We start from the raw sequence: 17,932 nt of genomic DNA on the forward strand, positions 1-17,932 counted from the left end.
TGGGTCTGTGGCCATGTCTAGTGTGGATTTTCCAGACTGATAAACCCAGTGATATAGGCTATAATGTTCCTTCCACTTACCCATCAGAAGAAACGTCATCACCCACTGGAAAACGCTAATGGACAAGACATGTTTTCTCACAGAGTCGTCCATCCTGGGCCTCGTAATTGTGTCACCTGGCAATGGGAACACAAGCCATAACATTGGTTGTCCTCATTTAGGAAGCAGAGTCAACCACATATCTCCATATCACTTCCTCCCACCATTTAGACTATCATGCTTTCTGATTGGTATTTGTAACCAAACTTGGGCTGCCGTAGGCTTCCAATCAGTCTCAAACTTTTCCCTTGGAATCAGAGGAACTGAGGGTTGATTGTCTTCTTACGAAGACTGTACATGTCCAGCTATAATGAGACTCAAGATCCAACTAGAAGGTAAAAAGGTTAATAGATCCTTACACTTGGCCAAAACTGTTGCTTACATGGAAGTGGTTATTAGATGGAGTACTGATTAATTTTTTTAACAATTACCCATTCCATGTTGGTGGACATCTCTAATATATCGGAGAGTTTTCAGTTTCATAATTGGCCAAGAAGAAGGTAGTGCCGGCATAAAAATGGGTCAAGACTCAGAGCACACGATGGTGAAGAACAATGGGTTTATGACCTGAGCTGTACCAAGAGGTAAAGGTCCTATAGAAAAATGCTGTCCTCCTGGCAAAGGTTCATAACTCTGGTACCCTGCTACAACAGGACCTAGATCTTCAGGGCGAGGAGTAACATAGGCCATATGTAATTTACTCAGTTTTAGAAATGTCAGTGAAAGTGGAAGTGTTGGAACTTCCACCAAAATTCTGGCAATGATCGGTAAGTGCCTTCAGCTGTTATGAACTATTCATTGGAGGTGGAATTTCTCACCTCAAAGTGCTAATTCTCGGAGGCCTCAACCACCCAAACTTCCCTCCCAGGTCAGTGTTTTTGATCCCAAATCTTAGCTTATCCTTATTATTATCAATCACAGTTTGGAAATTGTAGGTCTTTGGAAAGTTTGCTGTGGGAATCCTTGGATCCAAACTGATGGGGAATCCTGTGGTGGCTGTCAGAAATCGTGTCAAGCTTAGGTTAGGTATGGGCTGAGGGAGTTACTTAGAGCAGAGGTGGTCTCTATCGAGCAATTGTCCTTCCTATATGTGGCAGCCATGAGAAGATAGATGGGTTCTGGGTCCCATGAATGTAAATCCAACCACCTAGCTATCCATGTAGGTCCACCGAGCACAAGCTTCTGGTATATGTGGGCCCTCTGCATCTATGGGTAACCTATCTACCCTACATTTTGGATGACAATTGTAGAACATGTTGACCAATGGGCCCATGAAGATGAGTGGGAAATGACATCAGGTTTGAGGACTGCTGATGAAGGCTGGATGATGGCTGATGATGGCTACGGACCTGATGGATGATGATGGCTACGGAACCCTTCATTTTCTCCTTCATCATCTAATGGTCAGGTCAGTTGTCTTCTGACGTTCACGAGAGTCATTTCTCCCATATTTCAGCTATTATTAAATCATTCTATTCACACAACTTGGGAATTTTGGGGGGTGCCATTACCTAGTACATTTGTAACAAACAAATCCTAAATAGTAAAGAGAGGAGAATTAAAACAAGATAAAAGCAAATAGGTCGAGTTACCGGGACATGAAGAGACGTCTTTGGTCAACGAGGGTGGCCGACCTCACCCGAGCCTCCGCAGCCGACCTCTCCCGAGCCTCCGCAGCCGACCTCACCCGAGCCTCCGCAGCCGACCTCACCCGAGCCTCCGCAGCCAACCTCACCCGAGCCTCCGCAGCCGACCTCACCCGAGCCTCCGCAGCCAACCTCACCCGAGCCTCCGCAGCCGACCTCACCCGAGCCTCCGCAGCCGATGTCACCTGCACACATATACAATGCACTGTATAAAGACAGGTGCACAAGGCATCACCTGTACATAGAGACATCGCCTGTATATAAAGACATTACTTGTATATAGAGGCATCACCTGTACACAGTGATTATTACCTGTATATACAGACCTCACCTGTACACAGTGATTATTACCTGTATATACAGACCTCACCTGTACATAGTAATTATTACCTCTATATACAGACCTCACCTGTGCACAATGATTATTACCTGTATATACAGACCTCACCTGTACACAGTGATTATTACCTGTATATACAGATCTCACCTGTGCACAATGATTATTACCTGTATATACAGACCTCACCTGTACAGAATGATTATTACCTGTATATACATAACTCACCTGTACTCAATGATTACTACCTGTATATACAGATCTCACCTGTGCACAATGATTATTACCTGTATATACAGATCTCACCTGTACTCAATGATTACTACCTGTATATACAGATCTCACCTGTACACAGTGATTATTACCTGTATATACAGATCTCACCTGTACTCAATGATTACTACCTGTATATACAGATCTCACCTGTGCACAATGATTATTACCTGTATATACAGACCTCACCTGTACACAGTGATTATTACCTGTATATACAGATCTCACCTGTACTCAGTGATTGTTACCTGTATATACAGACCTCACCTGTACACAGTGATTATTACCTGTATATACAGACCTCACCTGTACACAGTGATTATTACCTGTATATACAGACCTCACCTGTACACAGTGATTATTACCTCTATATACAGTTCTCACCTGTACACAGTGATTATTACCTCTATATACAGTCCTCACCTGTACACAGTGATCATTACCTCTATATACAGACCTCACCTGTACACAGTGATTATTACCTGTATATACAGATCTCACCTGTACTCAGTGATTGTTACCTGAATATACAGACCTCACCTGTACACAGTGATTATTACCTGTATATACAGACCTCACCTGTACACAGTGATTATTACCTGTATATACAGATCTCAGCTGTACACAGTGATTATTACCTCTATATACAGACCTCACCTGTGCACAGTGATTATTACCTGTATATACAGATCTCACCTGTACTCAGTGATTGTTACCTATATATACAGACCTCACCTGTACACAGTGATTATTACCTGTATATACAGGCCTCACCTGTACACAGTGATTATTACCTGTATATACAGATCTCACCTGTACACAATGATTATTACCTGTATATACAGACCTCACCTGTACACAATGATTATTACCTGTATATACAGATCTCACCTGTACACAATGATTATTACCTGTATATACAGGCCTCACCTGTACACAGTGATTATTACCTGTACATACAGATCTCACCTGTACACAATGATTATTACCTGTATATACAGACCTCACCTGTACACAGTAATTATTACCTGTATATACAGACCTCACCTGTACACAATGATTATTACCTGTATATATACAGATCTCACTTGTACACAATGATTATTACCTGTATATACAGACCTCACCTGTACACAGTGATTATTACCTGTATATACAGACCTCACCTGTACAGAATGATTATTACCTGTATATACATAACTCACCTGTACTCAATGATTACTACCTGTATATACAGACCTCACCTGTACACAGTGATTATTACCTGTATATACAGATCTCACCTGTACTCAGTGATTATTACCTGTATATACAGACCTCACCTGTACTCAATGATTATTACCTGTATATACAGATCTCACCTGTACATAGTGATTATTACCTGTATATACAGACCTCACCTGTAGACAGTGATTATTACCTGTATATGCAGGCCTCACCTGTACACAGTGATTATTACCTGTATATACAGATCTCACATGTACACAATGATTATTACCTGTATATACAGACCTCACCTGTACACAATGATTATTACCTGTATATACAGACCTCACCTGTACACAGTGATTGTTACCTGTATATACAGACCTCACCTGTACACAGTGATTGTTACCTGTATATACAGATCTCACCTGTACACAGTGATTATTACCTGTATATACAGACCTCACCTGTAGACAGTGATTTTTACCTGTATATACAGACCTCACCTCTACACAGTGATTATTACCTGCATATACAGATCTCACCTGTACTCAGTGATTATTACCTGAATATACAGATCTCATCTGTACACAATGATTATTACCTGTATATACAGACCTCACCTGTACACAGTGGTTATTACCTCTATATACAGACCTCACCTGTGCATAGTGATTATTACCTCTATAAACAGACCTCACCTGTACACAGTGATTATTACCTGTATATACAGATCTCACCTGTACTCAGTGATTGTTACCTATATATACAGACCTCACCTGTACACAGTGATTATTACCTGTATATACAGATCTTACCTGTACTCAGTGATTATTACCTGTATATACAGATATCACCTGTACACAATGATTATTACCTGTATATACAGAGCTCACCTGTACACTGTGATTATCATCTGTATATACAGACCTCACCTGTATACAGTGATTATTACCTCTATATACAGACCTCACCTGTACACAGTGATTATCACCTGTATATGCAGACCTCACCTGTACACAATGATTATTACCTGTATATACAGACCTCACCTGTACACAGTGATTATTACCTGTATATACAGATCTCACCTGTACTCAGTGATTATTACCTGTATATACAGACCTCACCTGTACACAATGATTATTACCTCTATATACAGACCTCACCTGTACACAATGATTATTACCTCTATATACAGACCTCACCTGTACACAGTGATTATTACCTCTATATACAGACCTCACCTGTACACAGTGATTATTACCTCTATATACAGTCCTCACCTGTACACAGTGATTATTACCTCTATATACAGACCTCACCTGTACACAGTGATTGTTACCTCTATATACAGTCCTCACCTGTACACAGTGATTTTTACCTCTATATACAGACCTCACCTGTACACAGTGATTATTACCTGTATATACAGATCTCACCTGTACTCAGTGATTATTACCTGTATATACAGACCTCACCTGTACACAATGATTATTATTATTATTATTATTATTTATTATTATAGCGCCATTTATTCCATGGTGCTTTACAAGTGAAAGAGGGTATACGTACAACAATAATTAACAGTACAAGACAGACTGGTATAGGAGGAGAGAGGACCCTGCCCGCGAGGGCTCACAGTCTACAGGGGATGGGTGATGGTACAATAGGTGAGGACAGAGCTGGTTGCGCAGTGGTCTACTGGGCTGAGGGCTATTGTAGGTTGTAGGCTTGTTGGAAGAGGTGGGTCTTGAGGTTCCTCTTGAAGCTTTCCACGGTAGTGGAGAGTCTGATGTGCTGAGGTAGAGCGTTCCAGAGTATGGGGGATGCGCGGGAGAAATCTTGTACACGATTGTGGGAAGAGGAGATAAGAGAGGAGCAGAGAAGGAGATCTTGTGAGGATCTGAGGTTGCGTGCAGGTAGGTACTGGGAGACTAGGTCACAGATGTAGGGAGGAGACAGGTTGTGCATGGCTTTGTATGTCATGGTTAATGTTTTGAACTGGAGTCGTTGGGCGATGGGAAGCCAGTGAAGGGATTGGCAGAGTGGCGAGGCTGGGGAGTAGCGAGGGGAGAGGTGGATTAAGCGGGCCGCAGAGTTTAGGATAGATTGGAGGGGTGCAAGAGTGTTGGAAGGGAGGCCAGAGAGCAGGAGGTTGCAGTAGTCGAGGCGGGAGATGATGAGGGCATGCACTAATGTTTTTGCAGATTCTTGGTTAAGAAAAGCACGGATCCGGGAGATATTTTTGAGTTGCAGTCGGCATGAGGTGAAGAGGGCTTGGATGTGTGGCTTGAAGGATAGAGCAGAGTCGAGGGTCACTCCAAGGCAACGAGCTTGTGAGACTGGGGTGAGTGAGCAACCATCAAGTTTGATGGAAAGGCTTGTTGGAGGAGATGAGTGAGGAGGAGGAAAGACAATAAACTCTGTTTTGTCCATGTTAAGTTTTAGGAATCGTGCAGAGAAGAAGGATGAAATAGCAGACAGACATTGTGGTATTTTGGTTAGTAGAGAGGTAATGTCAGGTCCAGAGAGGTAGATCTGTGTGTCATCGGCATAGAGATGGTACTGGAAGCCGTGGGACTCTATGAGCTGTCCCAAGCCGAAGGTATAGATGGAGAACAGCAGGGGTCCAAGAACTGAGCCTTGAGGGACACCAACAGATAGGGGGCGAGATGAGGAAGTGGTGTGAGAATGGGAGACGCTGAAAGTTCGGTCGGTTAGGTATGAGGAGATCCAAGATAGTGCCAAGTCTGTGATGCCCAGAGATGAGAGAATCTGTAGTAGGAGGGAATGGTCTACTGTGTCGAAGGCAGAGGACAGGTCCAGGAGGAGGAGGATAGAGTAGTGTCGCTTGGCTTTGGCGGTTAGTAGATCATTGGTGACTTTGGTTAGGGCAGTTTCGGTAGAATGATGTGGTCGGAAGCCAGATTGAAGCCGGTCAAAGAGGGAGCAGGAGGAGAGGTATGAGGACAATTCAAGATGGACATGCTGTTCCAGTAGTTTTGAGGCGTAGGGGAGAAGGGATATGGGGCGATAGTTTGACACAGAGGATGGGTCAAGGGAGGGCTTTTTGAGGATGGGTGTAATGGAGGCATGTATAAAGCATGAAGGGAATACACCACTTGCTAGTGATAGGTTGAAGAGATGGGTTAGGGCTGGGATGAGGACTGCGGTGATGTTGGGGATGAGGTGCGATGGGAGCGGGTCCAGTGCACAGGTGGTTAGATGTGATCTTGAGAGTAGAGTGGAGAGATTGTTTTCTGTCATGGTGGAGAAGCTGGATTTGGAGGAAGAGGGATGAGTAGCTATGATGAGGGGCTGTGGTGATTGTGGGCCAAAGCTTGCTCTGATGTTGTCAATCTTCCGCTTGAAGAAAGAGGCGAAGTCTTCAGCTGAGAGGAGAGGAGAGGGAGGTGGTGCCGGAGGACGGAGGAGAGAGTTGAAAATGTTGAATAGCTGTTTAGGGTTGTGAGAGAGAGAGGATATGAGGGATGAGAAGTAGGTGTGTTTTGCAGCAGTGAGTGTGGACTTGAAAGTGGTGAGGGACTCTTTATATGCAATGAAGTGCTCAGTGGAATGAGACCTCTTCCATCTGCGCTCAGCAATTCTGGAAGCCCGTCTAAGTTCTTTAGTCTGCCTCGTGTGCCAGGGTTGCCTGTTGATTGTGCGGGTTTTGGTGTGTGTGAGGGGGGCAGCTGATTCGAGAGCTGCAGAGATTGTAGTGTTGTATAAAGTTGCAGCGGCATCTGCATCATGTAGAAATGCAATGTCTGTGAGAGGAAGAAGGTACTGAGAAAGTGCATGTAAATCAATGTGTTTGATATTTCTGCGAGGGTGTGAAAATTTGTGGAGGGGGGGTTGCATACTTGGAGAAGAGAGGGAAGAGAATGTGAGTAGGTTGTGGTCAGACAGGGGGAGAGGCGAGTTAGAGAGGATAGATAGGGAACAGAGGCGAGTGAAGATGAGGTCCAGCGTGTGGCCATCTTTGTGAGTAGCTGCAGAGGACCATTGGGTGAGGCTGAAGGAGGAAGTGAGTGTTAGAAGTTTGGAGACAGATGAGTGTGAAGTGTCAATGGGGATGTTGAAATCACCCATGATGATGGTGGGGATGTCGGTGGAAAGGAAGTGTAGTAGCCAGGTGGTGAAATGGTCAAAAAAGGCAGTGGCTGGCCCTGGAGGGCGGTAAATGACAGCCAGCTGAAGGTTGGAGAGGGCGTAGATGCGTACGGAGTGCACCTCAAAAGAGGGGAGCGTGACAGAGGGTGGTAGTGGAATTGGTGTAAAGGAGCATTGGTCGGACAGGAGCAAACCAACTCCTCCACCATGCTTGTTAGTGGGGCGGGGGGTGTGAGAGAGTTGGAGACCGCCATAAGAAAGTGCAGCAGGAGAGGCAGTGTCAGAGGGGGTGACCCAGGAGAGGCAGTGTCAGAGGGGGTGAGCCAGGAGAGGCAGTGTCAGAGGGGGTGAGCCAGGTTTCTGTGATGGCGAGGAAGGAGAGTTTATTAGTGATGAACAGATCATGAATATAGGATAGTTTGTTGCAGACAGAGCGAGCGTTCCATAGAGCTCCTGTTAGTGGGACTGGGGGAGCGGGGGCTGGGTGAATGGGTATGAGGTTGGTGAGGTTGCGGAAATTTTTGTTAGGTTGTTGAAGAGGGTTTGAATTATTACCTCTATATACAGATCTCACCTGCACACAGTGATTATTACCTGTATATACAGATCTCACCTGCACACAGTGATTATTACCTGTATATACAGATCTCACCTGCACACAGTGATTATTACCTGTATATACAGATCTCACCTGCACACAGTGATTATTACCTGTATATACAGACCTCACCTGCACACAGTGATTATTTCCTGTATATACAGACCTCACCTGCACACAGTGATTATTACCTGTATATACAGATCTCACCTGCACACAGTGATTATTACCTGTATATACAGATCTCACCTGCACACAGTGATTATTACCTGTATATACAGATCTCACCTGCACACAGTGATTATTACCTGTATATACAGATCTCACCTGTACACAATGATTATTACCTGTATATACAGATCTCACCTGCACACAGTGATTATCACCTGTATATACAGATCTCACCTGTACTCAGTGATTGTTACCTGTATATACAGATCTCACCTGCACACAGTGATTATTACCTGTATATACAGATCTCACCTGCACACAGTGATTATTACCTGTATATACAGATCTCACCTGCACACAGTGATTATTACCTGTATATACAGACCTCACATGTACACAGTGATTATTACCTGTATATACAGATCTCCCCTGTACTCAGTGATTGCTACCTGTATATACGGACCTCACCTGTACACAATGATTATTACCTGTATATACAGATCTCACCTGTACACAGTAATTATTACCTGTATATACAGATCTCACCTATACACAGTAATTATTACCTGTATATACAGACCTCACCTGTACACAGTGATTATTACCTGTATATACAGACCTCACCTGCACACAGTGATTATTTCCTGTATATACAGACCTCACCTGCACACAGTGATTATTACCTGTATATACAGATCTCACCTGTACACAGTAATTATTACCTGTATATACAGATTTCACCTGTACACAATGATTATTACCTGTATATACAGACCTCACCTGCACACAGTGATTATTTCCTGTATATACAGATCTCACCTGTACACAATGATTATTACCTGTATATACAGACCTCACCTGCACACAGTGATTATTACCTGTATATACAGATCTCACCTGCACACAGTGATTATTACCTTTATATATATATCTCACCTGTACACAATGATTATTACCTGTATATACAGACCTCACCTGCACACAATGATTATTTCCTGTATATACAGACCTCACCTGTACACAATGATTATTACCTCTATATACAGACCTCACCTGTACACAATGATTATTACCTGTATATACAGAACTCACCTGTACTTAATGATTATTACCTGTATATACAGTCCTCACCTGTACATAGTGATTATTATGTGTATATACAGACCTCAACTGTACTCAATGATTATTACGTGTATATACAGACCTCAACTGTACACAATGATTATCACCTGTATATACAGACCTCACCTGTACTCAATGATTATTACCTGTATATACAGACCTCACCTGTACACAATGATTATTACCTGTATATACAGACGTCACCTGTACACAATGATTATTACCTCTATATACAGACCTCACCTGTACACAGTGATTATTACCTGTATATACAGAGCTCACCTGTACACAATGATTATTACCTGTATATACAGATCTCACCTATACACAGTAATTATTACCTGTATATACAGACCTCACCTGTACACAATGATTATTACCTGTATATACAGACCTCACCTGCACACAGTGATTATTACCTGTATATACAGACCTCACCTGCACACAGTGATTATTTCCTGTATATACAGACCTCACCTGCACACAGTGATTATTACCTGTATATACAGATCTCACCTGCACACAGTGATTATTACCTGTATATACAGATCTCACCTGTACACAATGATTATTACCTGTATATACAGACCTCACCTGCACACAGTGATTATTACCTGTATATACAGATCTCACCTGCACACAATGATTATTACCTGTATATACAGACCTCACCTGTACACAGTGATTATTTCCTGTATATACAGACCTCACCTGTACACAGTGATTATTTCCTGTATATACAGACCTCACCTGTACACAGTGATTATTACCTGTATATACAGACCTCACCTGTACACAGTGATTATTTCCTGTATATACAGACCTCACCTGTACACAATGATTATTACCTGTATATACAGAACTCACCTGTACTTAATGATTATTACCTCTATATACAGACCTCAACTGTACTCAATGATTATTACGTGTATATACAGACCTCAACTGTACACAATGATTATCACCTGTATATACAGACCTCACCTGTACTCAATGATTATTACCTGTATATACAGACCTCACCTGTACACAATGATTATTACCTGTATATACAGACGTCACCTGTACACAATGATTATTACCTCTATATACAGACCTCACCTGTACACAGTGATTATTACCTGTATATACAGATCTCACCTGTACACAATGATTATTACCTGTATATACAGATCTCACATGCACACAGTGATTATTTCCTGTATATACAGATTTCACCTGTACACAATGATTATTACCTGTATATACAGACCTCACCTGTACACAGTGATTATTACCTGTATATACAGACCTCACCTGCACACAGTGATTATTACCTGTATATACAGATCTCACCTGCACACAGTGATTATTACCTGTATATACAGATCTCACCTGTACACAATGATTATTACCTGTATATGCAGACCTCACCTGCACACAGTGATTATTACCTGTATATACAGATCTCACATGCACACAGTGATTATTACCTGTATATACAGATCTCACCTGTACACAATGATTATTACCTGTATATACAGACCTCACCTGTACACAGTGATTATTACCTGTATATACAGACCTCACCTGCACACAGTGATTATTACCTGTATATACAGATCTCACCTGCACACAGTGATTATTACCTGTATATACAGATCTCACCTGTACACAATGATTATTACCTGTATATACAGATCTCACCTGTACACAGTAATTATTACCTGTATATACAGATCTCACCTATACACAGTAATTATTACCTGTATATACAGACCTCACCTGTACACAGTGATTATTACCTGTATATACAGACCTCACCTGCACACAGTGATTATTTCCTGTATATACAGACCTCACCTGCACACAGTGATTATTACCTGTATATACAGATCTCACCTGTACACAGTAATTATTACCTGTATATACAGATTTCACCTGTACACAATGATTATTACCTGTATATACAGACCTCACCTGCACACAGTGATTATTTCCTGTATATACAGATCTCACCTGTACACAATGATTATTACCTGTATATACAGACCTCACCTGCACACAGTGATTATTACCTGTATATACAGATCTCACCTGCACACAGTGATTATTACCTTTATATATATATCTCACCTGCACACAATGATTATTACCTGTATATACAGACCTCACCTGCACACAATGATTATTTCCTGTATATACAGACCTCACCTGTACACAATGATTATTACCTCTATATACAGACCTCACCTGTACACAATGATTATTACCTGTATATACAGAACTCACCTGTACTTAATGATTATTACCTGTATATACAGTCCTCACCTGTACATAGTGATTATTATGTGTATATACAGACCTCAACTGTACTCAATGATTATTACGTGTATATACAGACCTCAACTGTACACAATGATTATCACCTGTATATACAGACCTCACCTGTACTCAATGATTATTACCTGTATATACAGACCTCACCTGTACACAATGATTATTACCTGTATATACAGACGTCACCTGTACACAATGATTATTACCTCTATATACAGACCTCACCTGTACACAGTGATTATTACCTGTATATACAGAGCTCACCTGTACACAATGATTATTACCTGTATATACAGATCTCACCTATACACAGTAATTATTACCTGTATATACAGACCTCACCTGTACACAATGATTATTACCTGTATATACAGACCTCACCTGCACACAGTGATTATTACCTGTATATACAGACCTCACCTGCACACAGTGATTATTTCCTGTATATACAGACCTCACCTGCACACAGTGATTATTACCTGTATATACAGATCTCACCTGCACACAGTGATTATTACCTGTATATACAGATCTCACCTGTACACAATGATTATTACCTGTATATACAGACCTCACCTGCACACAGTGATTATTACCTGTATATACAGATCTCACCTGCACACAATGATTATTACCTGTATATACAGACCTCACCTGTACACAGTGATTATTTCCTGTATATACAGACCTCACCTGTACACAGTGATTATTTCCTGTATATACAGACCTCACCTGTACACAGTGATTATTACCTGTATATACAGACCTCACCTGTACACAGTGATTATTTCCTGTATATACAGACCTCACCTGTACACAATGATTATTACCTGTATATGCAGAACTCACCTGTACTTAATGATTATTACCTCTATATACAGACCTCAACTGTACTCAATGATTATTACGTGTATATACAGACCTCAACTGTACACAATGATTATCACCTGTATATACAGACCTCACCTGTACTCAATGATTATTACCTGTATATACAGACCTCACCTGTACACAATGATTATTACCTGTATATACAGACGTCACCTGTACACAATGATTATTACCTCTATATACAGACCTCACCTGTACACAGTGATTATTACCTGTATATACAGATCTCACCTGTACACAATGATTATTACCTGTATATACAGATCTCACATGCACACAGTGATTATTTCCTGTATATACAGATTTCACCTGTACACAATGATTATTACCTGTATATACAGACCTCACCTGTACACAGTGATTATTACCTGTATATACAGACCTCACCTGCACACAGTGATTATTACCTGTATATACAGATCTCACCTGTACACAATGATTATTACCTGTATATGCAGACCTCACCTGCACACAGTGATTATTACCTGTATATACAGATCTCACATGCACACAGTGATTATTACCTGTATATACAGATCTCACCTGTACACAATGATTATTACCTGTATATACAGACCTCAACTGTACACAGTGATTATTACCTGTATATACAGACCTCACCTGCACACAGTGATTATTACCTGTATATACAGATCTCACCTGCACACAGTGATTATTACCTGTATATACAGATCTCACCTGTACACAGTGATTATTACCTGTATATGCAGACCTCACCTGCACACAGTGATTATTACCTGTCTATACAGATCTCACCTGCACACAATGATTACCTGTATATACAGACCTCACCTGTACACAGTGATTATTTCCTGTATAAACAGACCTCACCTGTACACAATCATTATTACCTCTATATACAGACCTCACCTGTACACACTGATTATTACCTGTATATACAGTCCTCACCTGTACATAATGATTATTATGTGTATATACAGACCTCAACTGTACTCAATGATTATTACCTGTATATACAGACCTCACCTCTACATAGTGATTATTATGTGTATATACAGACCTCAACTGTACTCAATGATTATTACCTGTATATACAGACCTCACCTCTACATAGTGATTATTATGTGTATATACAGACCTCAACTGTACACAATGATTATCACCTGTATATACAGACCTCACCTGCACACAGTGATTATTACTTGTATATACAGATCTCACCTGCACACAGTGATTATTACCTGTATATACAGATCTCACCTGTACACAATGATTATTACCTGTATATACAGACCTCACCTGCACACAGTGATTATTACCTGTCTATACAGATCTCACCTGCACACAATGATTATTACCTGTATATACAGACCTCACCTGTACACAGTGATTATTTCCTGTATATACAGACCTCACCTGTACACAATGATTATTACCTCTATATACAGATCTCACCTGTACACAATGATTATCACCTGTATATACAGACCTCACCTGTACACAATGATTATTACCTGTATATACAGACCTCACCTGTACACAATGATTATTACCTGTATATACAGACCTCACCTGTACTCAATGATTATAACCTGTATATACAGACCTCACCTGTACACAATGATTATCACCTGTATATACAGAACTCACCTGTACTTAATGATTATCACCTGTATATACAGACCTCACCTGTACTCAATGATTATCACCTGTATATACAGACCTCACCTGTACTCAATGATTATTACCTGTATATACAGACCTCACCTGTACACAATGATTATCACCTGTATATACAGACCTCACCTTTACACAATGATTATCACCTGTATATACAGACCTCACCTGTACTCAATGATTATTACCTGTATATACAGAACTCACCTGTACACAATGATTATTACCTGTATATACAGACCTCACCTGTACTCAGTGATTATTACCTGTATATACAGACCTCACCTGTACACAATGATTATTACCTGTATATACAGACCTCACCTGTACACAATGATTATTACCTCTATATACAGACCTCACCTGTACACAATGATTATTACCTGTATATACAGACCTCACCTGTACTCAGTGATTATTACCTGTATATACAGACCTCACCTGTACACAATGATTATTACCTGTATATACAGACCTCACCTGTACACAATGATTATTACCTCTATATACAGACCTCACCTGTACACAATGATTATCACCTGTATATACAGACCTCACCTGTACACAATGATTATCACCTGTATATACAGACCTCACCTGTACTCAATGATTATTACCTGTATATACAGACCTCACCTGTACACAATGATTATTACCTGTATATACAGACCTCACCTGTACACAATGATTTTTACCTCTATATGCAGACCTCACCTGTACACAATGATTATCACCTGTATATACAGACCTCACCTGTACACAATGATTATTACCTGTATATACAGACCTCACCTGTACACTGTGATTATCACCTGTATATACAGACCTCACCTGTATACAATGATTATTACCTGTATATACAGAACTCACCTGTACACAATGATTATTACCTGTATATGCAGACCTCACCTGTACACAGTGATTATTACCTGTATATACAGGCCTCACCTGTACACAGTGATTTTTACCTGTACATACAGATCTCACCTGTACACAATGATTATTACCTGTATATACAGACCTCACCTGTATACAATGATTATTACCTGTATATACAGAACTCACCTGTACACAATGATTATTACCTCTATATGCAGATCTCACCTGTACTCAGTGATTATTACCTGTATATACAGACCTCACCTGTACTCAATGATTATTACCTGTATATACAGACCTCACCTGTACACAATGATTATTACCTCTATATGCAGACCTCACCTGTACACAGTGATTATTACCTGTATATACAGACCTCACCTGTACTCAATGATTATTACCTGTATATACAGACCTCACCTGTACACAATGATTATTACCTCTATATGCAGACCTCACCTGTACACAGTGATTATTACCTGTATATGCAGACCTCACCTGTACACAGTGATTATTACCTGTATATACAGAACTCACCTGTATACAATGATTATTACCTGTATATACAGACCTCACCTGTACACAGTGATTATTACCTGTATATACAGGCCTCACCTGTACACAGTGATTATTACCTGTATATACAGACCTCACCTGTGCCGGTTGCAGGCTCCCCTTACCTGGGTGCAGGTTTCCCTTGCCCTCTCTGTATTTGGTGCTCACCTGTGCAGTGTCAGTGCCCCCGCTGCTCTGCGCTCTTCATGGCGCTCTGTATACAGCGCTCAGTGTGCTCTCGTGTGCTGCGGTGTCTGCGGCGGCCGCGGTCCCATTATCTGATGTTCTGAACTTTGCTCGTGTTACTGATGAACTACAAGGACTGTGACCAGGAACACACTGAGATTTAACCCTTATGTCACTACCGCCATAGACATCTACAGATCCTACATTTAACTCATTGTATGCCATGACATCTTATAGACCACCGCATCCAATCCTATATGCACATGTCTGTGGCCCAGAGGATCTGTCTTCACCAATTCACATCAAAATGTAGATTTAAAGGGACACCAACACGTCACTGTGTCACAGTCTATAATTCTCTGTTATCAGCCATTTTATGGAAAGGCATACAGGACATGAGCAATAAATACCCCAGAGTAGTCTCTACACAAACAACAGCTCACTAATGTGCTTTGGCCATTTCTAGGGATACTGGCCCTTTAAGGCCAGGTATTATTGGTGATACCTGTTATCTCTGTGGCTCCGGCTTCCTTGTTGCGGCACAATTTTAATTTTTGTCATCTCATATTTTGTTTTCTTTGGGTATAAGGGCCACTCTCTGAACTCTGCCCGGCACATGACTCATATAATCTTTGGATGTCTGTTCCCTGGTGATCAGTGGTGTATTGTACCAGTAGATTACCGCAGGAAGCCATCACGGTGTTGTCACATTCTGCTGTGTGCACTGTATGGCGGCATTAATTATTAATTTTTTTTTAGCATTCTTTAAACAGTACTTTTTGTGCATTGTAGTGTGGTATTATTGTATTACTTTTTTATTACTGTTTTTATTTCTATTTCTGTTTTTATTTCTATTTGTGCATTGTATGATGATATTATTTTATTATTTTTAATGCTTTTTGTGCACTCTATGGTGGTAATATTTATTGTTTCAAAATAACTTTTACAGTGTAGTATATTCATTATTTACTTGTATTATTTGTTTACTATTAATTGGACAATGTTAATTTTGCATTGTATGGGAGTATTTTTTCTATTTTAGTTTATATTATTATTATTATTGGTGTATTATATGGTGGCATAATTGCTTTATTATTTCTTATTTAATATTTAGACAGTTTTATTTTTTACATTTTATGGCAGTATTATTTGATTACTGTTGTTTAGTATTATTTGGATAGTGCTATTTGTGCATTGTTTGGCGATATTATTTTATACTTTTTTAAGTATTTGGGCAAAGATATTTGTGCATTTTTAGTGGTATTATTTTATACATTTTTTAGCATTTTGCCAGAGATATTTGTGCATTGTTTGGCGGTATTATTATTATACAGTTTTTTAGTATTTGGGTAAAGATATTTGTGCATTGTTTGGCGGTATTATTTTATATTGTTTTGTAGTAGTTGGGCACAGATATTTGTGCATTGTTTGGCGGTATTATTTTATACTGTTTTTTAGTATCTGGGCAGCAAATATTTGTGCATTGTCTGGCGGTATTATTTTATACTGTTTTTTTAGTATCTGGGCAGCAATATTTGTGCATTGTCTGGCGGTATTATTTTATACTGTTTTTTAGTATCTGGGCAGCAATATTTGTGCATTGTCTGGCGGTATTATTTTATACTGTTTTTTAGTAACTGGGCAGCGATATTTTTGCATTGTTTGGCAATATCATTTCATACAGTTTCTAAGAATTTGGGCAGACATATTTGTGCATTGTTTGGTGGTATTATTTTATACAATCTTTTAGTATTTCGGGAGGGAAAGCAGTGAATATGTATGAGGGTTAATGAGCGGACTCCTAAGTAGTGTTACAGCCGCCCGGTGACTGGTAAATATGTTTTGCTTTAACCCTTTTGCTTCCTTTTTTTA

The 17,932-nt window shown here is 40.2% G+C and overlaps 1 protein-coding gene across 1 annotated transcript in view; it reads right to left on the bottom strand.

The window, feature by feature from the left end:
• The window catches only part of LOC142304364 (diacylglycerol O-acyltransferase 2-like), a 48,545-nt gene extending 32,403 nt beyond the window's left edge, over positions 1-16,142 (bottom strand). Inside the window, exons 1-3 of the mRNA XM_075346668.1 lie at positions 16,043-16,142; positions 1,692-1,930; positions 81-176 (exon numbers count right to left, since the gene is read on the bottom strand). Coding sequence (XP_075202783.1) covers positions 81-153 — 73 coding nt within the window. The 5' untranslated portion in view covers positions 154-176; positions 1,692-1,930; positions 16,043-16,142. The remainder of the gene's footprint in view (positions 1-80; positions 177-1,691; positions 1,931-16,042) is intronic.
• Positions 16,143-17,932: the final 1,790 nt, after the last annotated feature.

The sequence above is a fragment of the Anomaloglossus baeobatrachus genome, chromosome 4, assembly GCF_048569485.1.
Source record: "Anomaloglossus baeobatrachus isolate aAnoBae1 chromosome 4, aAnoBae1.hap1, whole genome shotgun sequence".
Taxonomy (NCBI): domain Eukaryota; kingdom Metazoa; phylum Chordata; class Amphibia; order Anura; family Aromobatidae; genus Anomaloglossus; species Anomaloglossus baeobatrachus.